General features: G+C 41.9%; 1 protein-coding gene across 1 annotated transcript in view; it reads left to right on the top strand.

The window, feature by feature from the left end:
- The window catches only part of LOC104491837 (protein Wnt-5a), a 9,212-nt gene that overhangs the window by 360 nt on the left and 1,114 nt on the right, over positions 1-7,738 (top strand). Inside the window, exons 2-3 of the mRNA XM_010134309.1 lie at positions 1,131-1,396; positions 6,349-6,641. Of these exons, the coding sequence (XP_010132611.1) occupies positions 1,131-1,396; positions 6,349-6,641 (559 nt within the window). The remainder of the gene's footprint in view (positions 1-1,130; positions 1,397-6,348; positions 6,642-7,738) is intronic.

Here is a 7,738-nt window from a genome sequence, read left to right as displayed (position 1 = left end):
GGTAAGCATCTTGTATCGGCTTGATTTTAAAAGAGGGTGTCAAGATTTGCTTGATTAAATGTGTATTTATTTCTTACGTACTTTGTTTCTGAGCAAGTTCCTCGTGAACGAGACAGCAGGAGCGTAATGTTTAGTGGTAATACGCGGTGTAGTGAAAAGAATGGGTCTCTCAAATAAGTGTAAATGTGCAACATCTCCTGTTGTAAAATTCGGTTTTCAGAATGCTGTAAAGTAGATTCTCTATGGAGTCGCTTATCCTTAAATTACTAGTTGCCTCTCTTTTAGAAAAGTCATTTCAACTCCTTTGGATTAGAAATTTTGTGTGTATGAGAGAGAATGCTGATTTACAAGTAAAAATTTTGCTGAAGTTCTGGTTTGAACTTTTCTGTAACTTAAATGTTTATAAATGTATTTTGTTACAAAGAAGTGCATTTAAATTTCTACTTTGGCAAATTATCTGTTTCTTTATAGTGTACGATGGTGGGAGTTCTTGAAATAGGTGTTTCTCTGCTGTTTCAAGTGATCCTTTTCAGCTTAATGGCCACTTTTTAATTGAAATGTGTCATGTAAAGAGCACTTTAGGAATTAAGGAAACAAAGTTGATTTTGTTTACAGTGAATATACTTCCCTCCGTGTTTCTGCGTGTAGTTCCGAAGAAGCTAGAAGTAGTCTGTAGCAAGTTTCTAACTTCTGGCTTGTTCAAGGTTTCTCTATTTGTTTGTGGTAGAACAGATTGAAACATCCAGACTTAAATCTAAAATGTAAGTTAAAATAAATTGGGGGTTGGGGGGCTTTTAAAATTTTTGCTTTATTTATTTTTCTGGCCTTGCAGTTGTTTGAAGCTTCTGTTATTTTTACTCTGTACACTGAAATTGGTAAAGGACTGCCTAGATGCAAGTCTTCCAAGTCTGCGAATTACTTCAGTCTCTAATGTGTGGTGATAACCACATGGATGGGAACTGACACTTCTGGTTTTAAAGCAGAAGTTTCGTATTTAAGTGGGTTTTTTCTCACCTGTTAGCAAACCCAGGAGTTGTGTACTCATGTATAAGACACAGTTCTGTTTCAGATATATAGACTTTTTTTTTTTTGAGCCTTCTCTTTATTAATCCAAATCTTTCTTTGTGCAGGTCTTTAGGGATGAACCCTATGAACCCCATGAACCCTGTTCAGATGTCAGAGGTATATATAATAGGAGCCCAGCCACTATGTAGCCAGCTAGCAGGGCTTTCCCAAGGACAGAAGAAACTCTGCCAGTTGTATCAGGACCACATGCAGTTCATTGGAGAGGGTGCAAAGACGGGCATTAAGGAGTGCCAGTATCAGTTCAGACATAGAAGATGGAATTGCAGCACTGTGGACAACAACTCGGTTTTTGGCAGAGTCATGCAGATAGGTAGGAAGCAACATCTTTACGATTAAACTCTTGCTTAAGGATATGTATGGCACATATTGTTCTGCACTTGAAACTCTTGCCAGGTTCTTACGGAGTACTGTATACAATCAAGTGTTTTTAAAAGCTGGCAAAGAAGTTGGATTATTTTTAGCTGGAGGTGATTTCCCATCACAGTCCAGCCATGTGTCTTGGAAAACAAAGTGGTAATATATGTTTTCATATGAGAATAGAGGAGAAAGGAAAATGCAGCCCTGAAATTTCCTTTGAGAAAACCTGAGACAAAATGAAGGCAACCAAGAGAATTAAAACCGGTATTGTCTTGTAAAATTAGAGATGTTCATATCTAGTTCCAAAGGTAATGGCTGCATAACAAATTGCTCTTGGTCTGGAGGTTAGCTGAAAATCGCTGCTCTGTCTATTAGTTGTTTATAGGCAATTCCTTCCTGCTTATTTCTAGATATGGTAACTTTTTTTTCTTCCTGAGAAAGGTAGATTTGTGTTAAAAACAATGTAGGAGGGTAATAATTATGAAGTCAGTTCTGTGAGGACAAAATGTGTGATTGTCCTTGTCACTCGCATTTAATGTAATCACGTCACTGGTAAGAGAGTAGTAGATGCCTGCTTAACATCTTATCACAGTTTGGTGGGCACCCAACCCTTTTCCTATCAGATCCTCTTTGAAATGTGCTTCTCCACTGCTTACATGCTGCCCGTTTTTCCTGTTGTTTAAGGCTCTCATTGTATTTTAAAGTCCTTGGCAGAATTCTGACCAGTGCTGTTGAACTGGGTCCGTAGTGAAAGCTTCCCCTGACTTCCCCAGGTCAGACTGCTGGTCCTGTGTAAGCAACTGAAAAAGCCCCGTTTTTCTGGGTGACAGTTGTGATCTTCCATGTAGTGATCAGTATGCTGACAAACTCAGCAGTGCTTTCTTTGTTGGAAGTGTAAAGTAAAGCTTTTATGTCAGTGTTTTTCTGTCCTCCTTTTAAAAACCAAAGTTTTGAAATCAGACTCAAGCTAGGTTTTTCTGTAAACAGGCTAACTCCAGTTCAGGTGGAAGGAAATCATTGATTCACATTTGGTCTCAATTTTTGCTTAAAGAAGTTTTTATCTGAAGATTGTAGGACAAATAGAAAAAAATCTATTGCATGGAAGTACCTAATCAGAACAGCTTATTTTAGAGAAACTAGTAGGCTTTTTGCAAGCACAGTATTACACCACTCCCTGCACCGACCCCCCCCACCCCGAGGCTGCTTTTTTACCCTACCCAAGCAAAAGTCTAAAAGCACACAAAGCATGAAAGAAACCTTTTTCTCTACCCCTTTCTGTTCTAATAATCTAGCAAATGTCAGAAAAAATTACCTGTTTGAAGTTCAGGCCTTCGACCCTTTTTATTATCCAAGCAAGTGAAAATTAGCTGAAGGGGACTACTGGTGTGAAGAAATGTCCAGGACTGGGCCTGTACTTTGTGGTGTCCGTCTCCAGAAAGGACTTCTGTGCCTCCCCAAGAGGGCAGAACAGATCTATTTAAAGGTGGTTTCTTTCAAGTTAAATAACTTAGCCGCACCTTTCTGCTGGATATGACTGTATTAACTGATGTCTACACAGCAATTCATCATGTAATTAAGCCACTTATTCTAATTGCAGATGGAAGCGAGGTTAATAGCCATATTCAAGAGTTAAAGAGTCTAAAGAGTGTATTCACTGAGAACAAGAAAGGTGTTGTGGGTAACAGTTATATTATTTCATGCTGACCTTCAGTAATGACCTGTTGCTTTTCCTCTGAGTGGAAGGAAAAATAGGTACTTCTAGAGCCTGATTCAGTTTTACTCCAGCCCACCATACCCTGGCTTGTCAAGGGCTGTCAGATACACCTTGCTCTCACTGACGTGAGAAGATGGTAGTCAGGATCTGAACACATGTAGTTTGGGAGGATTTTGTCGTGTGAACTAACGACAGGCTGTTGCTGGCTGCGCACAGGAGAGCGCCTCGGCAGAGCACTGATGGACAGCACAGTAATTACCTCAGTGTAAAAATGGACAGTCTTCTTTAGGAATTACCCTGCAAAGTTAGCTAAAGCTGTACAAATAAACCTAGCCTTGGGTTTGGAAACTTGCTCTGTGGCTTACTGAGCTCCAGGGTTTTAGGGCTTTTGTTCTCTGCTGCTCTCCTTTGCTGCTGGTTCCCAGGTCAGGCCATGGTCCTCGCTGCTTTCACTGCCTTGTGCCATCTCCTGGCTTTGCGGCCAGCCCTGGGCTGGCTGCACTTGGGCTTTGCAAACAGCTAAGGTGTGCTAACATAAAATAAAATAACTGGATCATCCCCCCTCAGCTTGGTGTGGTTGGTGTCCAGTTCATTCATGCCTGCTGCCTAATGTTGAATGCTTTTAAAGTACAAGACAAAGAACATTTTGTATCTTATGTTCAGGTATAAAAAAAAAGTGTTCTATTCTTGCAGGCTTATTCATATCAAGTGTAAAGCTCAGCTCCTTGCTCTGTGGGTGGCTTCCTACAGTGTGTGTATTGAACAGTTCCATTTCTTATGTTTTATATATATGGGAGAGAGGGGACCCTAACATTAGTGTTTGGAAGGTCTGTTTCCTTGCCATGGCTACAATAGAGAGAAATACTGGACTGTGGGAAAAGACAGATAGGTTTGACAGTGAAGGAAAGCACAGTTCTGCCTAAAGACTTGTCTGTTTCCTTGCCATGGCTACAATAGAGAGAAATACTGGACTGTGGGAAAAGACAGATAGGTTTGACAGTGAAGGAAAGCCAATTTTTCCCAAAAAATTTAAAAAAAAAAAAAAAGAAAAGGAGAAGAAAAAAATCAGAGTAACTCATCCATGTGGAACCATCACTCTTAATGTGTTCCTGGGCCCAAGGACTTGAGGCGGCGTTGGCTTGCAACCTGCGGGGCTTGAAATCTACTTCAGCAGCTGATGCTATTTTATAATTTGCTCAGATTTTCAAGGAGGGAACTTGGGAGGGCAACTCTCCTTCCTGTACCCCAGCCTTTCCTTCTTCTTCCTGCTAACAGTAAGTTCTTTAAACTATGCTCCAGCATAATAATGAAAAAAAAAGTCAGCCTTAGAAGCTGAAATTCTGCAATAAACAGCACAGTTAACCATGTGAAAGCATGAGCTAACTAAACATGAAAAAGAATAAAACGGAACGGAAGAGGCAAGTCCTGTGGTCCGAAGCAGACCACGTTTCTTTCCTCTCAATCTAGTGGAAACTTTTCTTAGGGAATTAATCCAAAAATGTGTGTTACTGAACAAACGGGAACATTAAAGTCTGTTTGAGGTTCCCCCTGCTATAGTTTGCAGTAAATGCAGGGCACAAGTCACCGCATAAAGCCAAGTGGGTTTTAACTGAAAAGGCGGCTCCTGTAACCCTTTATACCCACGAGTCATGGAAGTGCTTCCATGAACAGGTGTCTGTGAGAACAGACCGTTGTCAGTAAGGGAGCAAAGCACTTCTCATCGTCCTTAGATCTGATCTTTCCCAACATAAGTCTTCTGATTTTTCCCATTTAAAACCAGCATCTATTACTAAAATTAATATAGTGCATGACAGCCGTCATGTTAACAAAGTTGTGCTGAGCATGGTGTCTTCTTGATGTTAAATATGGACCAGACTGCAAATTATTTATGTTCCAGAAGTGCTTGAAAGCTCCTATTAGATTTGACCTGTTATGGTAGATCTTGTACAAAGAGTTTCTGCCTCAACATGTTGCTGGCTAAATACATATGACATATTCAAAACGCAACCTCTTAGAGCTCTGCTTTTACAAGGGCTCATGCTGTTCCCTAAGAAAAATCTTGTAAAATCAAGATTAAAAACTATCCTGATCTATTGATTGAATTAAAGATTAGGAATGAAACTTTACTCGTATAAATAGAGAAAAAAAATATTTAGTCTATTCTCAGTCATTCTGGGAGTCTTTCTTGGAAAAGACCCAGTGGGATGCTGTCTCTTAAGATGAAAAACAAACTTCATTGTGCTCTCTGGTGCAAGTTTTGTGGAGTTTGTTTGCTTGAAAGCTTTTCTAGTTGTAGTCAGAACTTGTGGCACCCTTGAAAAAGTGATAGGGGAAGTAAGGCTTCAAATAAAGGTGGGATTAGATACCGTCAGGAGGATGGTACGTGGCCATATCTTGCATTGTCAGTATTGTAACTTTTTCTTCCAAAAGTCTGAAACTCGAGGTTTTCAATTTCCATTTAAGGGCACCAGATACAGGAGAAAACCTTCAAGGCTGCCTTGTGCCAAGGGTTTTTTCTTCTGTGTAATTTGTAAAGATGACTGTCCATGGACTCATTGGCCACATTCATGTGAGCTGGAGTGGTGGATACCGAGCGGCACAGGTTGTTGTTAGTTTTAAGGAGCCTGCTACAGAAGTTCCTGGCTTATGCGTAGGGAGAAAAGTTGTGTCTTATTCTGCAGCACGTTTCTTTTGATACCAGGAGGCTTTGTAAAACGCTGTAACTTTAAATAAATTTGAACTAGTGGGTGAAGTGCATAAATCATGTTTGAGAAGTAGTAATTTAAGAACCAGGCTTTTAAAAGTTGTATATAACATCTCTTTTTTTCTGAAAGTCAGGGAGTTTGGTTCCCTTTCTGCCCCTCTCTCTCAGGCATGGTTGCTTCAGCCCCACTGGCATCATGCTCTGGCCCCGATTCACGTCCTCCCTGCTCCCTTGTGCAAGCTGTCACCTACATGAATGAGAAGCAACTTCTGCTCTTCACAAACTCCTCGTGTTCTCTAGTAGATTGATTTTGCTAGTTTTTTTCAAAGTGAAGACATTTTGAGGAGTGCAGATCAGGGTTACTGTACTTTCTAGTAGGTGAATGAACTTTGGAGGCTCCTGGAGAGCCTTTGCCCCCTCGGTTCATTGGTGGTCAGGGGGCGATGTGTGTGGACCGTACCCTAATACTGCTTATCTTTCTACGCAGGCAGCCGGGAGACGGCATTCACCTACGCGGTGAGCGCTGCAGGGGTGGTCAACGCCATGAGCCGTGCCTGCCGAGAGGGCGAGCTCTCCTCCTGTGGCTGCAGCCGAGCAGCACGGCCCAAGGACTTGCCCCGGGACTGGCTTTGGGGCGGCTGTGGGGATAACATCGAGTACGGATACCGCTTTGCCAAGGAGTTTGTTGATGCCCGGGAGCGCGAGAGAGTTTACCAGAGAGGATCCTACGAGAGCGCCCGCATCATGATGAACCTGCACAACAACGAGGCTGGGAGAAGAGTAAGTGGCTGCAAAATAGCGCGTCCCTCTGCCCCTGTCCACATCCCTCCTTTTGGGGAAAGACGTGCCTCAGTGGGGCACGAAGCAGCTCTGGGCAGTGACCGGCTGCCAAGTCTCGTCTCCGTTCCGATGCACAAAACAAGAAACCAGCAAATACGGAGTGTAGGCGGGTGGGAAGTATATGAATTTGTGTTGCTCCTGGTTGTCTGACAGTCGTTACAGTTCTATTAAAACTGCCCTGGTCACCGTGGATTCTCTGTAGAACAGAATTTTATTAGTTTGTATTTTCAAGCAGGACAGCGTGCTTTGGAGGGGAGAGGAACGCACTGGGCTTCCCAGGCTGGAATTGTGCTGCAGGGTTCTTCTGACTTTTTTTTACTTGCCTTGCTTTAGGAGGATGTGAAAAGCTCTTCCATCTTATTAGAAAACATCATCTTCTGTGATTAAACATGTCTTTATGGTTTCTTTAATCTCAAAAATGCCTTAAATGAATGGGTGTAAACTTTTCTTTTTTTAATAGTCTGAATATGAAGAGCCAAAATCATTATTTTCCTAGAGCTTGAAGTGCCAGAAATAGTCAGCTGGAGACTTTACACTTGTGTTCTAATGTGAAGAAGGATGAAAGATAATTGAAAATTAGTAGTATTTAATATGGGAGGAGGGTGTCTGAAAGCAATGGACAGGCCAATTTACTATTAGCAAGAAGAAAAATTACACTTTCACAGTTGCTTATGGAGACTCGAGCGGTTTTTTCCTCCCTCAGCCTCATCTTTGCAGTGCCATTTGGCAGCATTAAGACTCTGTAACTGCTGGGTGGAAGTTGTCTACAGTATCATCTAATGTGTCAGACCCCAGGATTTTTGGGGCAGTGTCAACACTGACTCTTATTTCTATTTGTACAGGGCAAATGACTGATATTTCCCTGCCAAAGCTTTGTAAAGAGGATATTGCTATGTAGCTCTGTCTCCCACCCATAGGTGTTTGGGGGTTTCTTCTTGGATGGAGTCTCTCTTGCAGAGCGGTATTTGGGATAGGAGGAGGATGCCGAGCCAGGAGCAGACAACCAGCTGCAGCTGAGCCAGGAGCAAGAGGGATCT

Source organism: Buceros rhinoceros, unplaced genomic scaffold, assembly GCF_000710305.1.
Source record: "Buceros rhinoceros silvestris isolate BGI_N320 unplaced genomic scaffold, ASM71030v1 scaffold27444, whole genome shotgun sequence".
Taxonomy (NCBI): Eukaryota; Metazoa; Chordata; class Aves; order Bucerotiformes; family Bucerotidae; genus Buceros; species Buceros rhinoceros.
The sequence above is the reverse complement of the archived record's forward strand: the minus strand, read 5'-3'. Positions and strand labels throughout refer to the sequence as shown.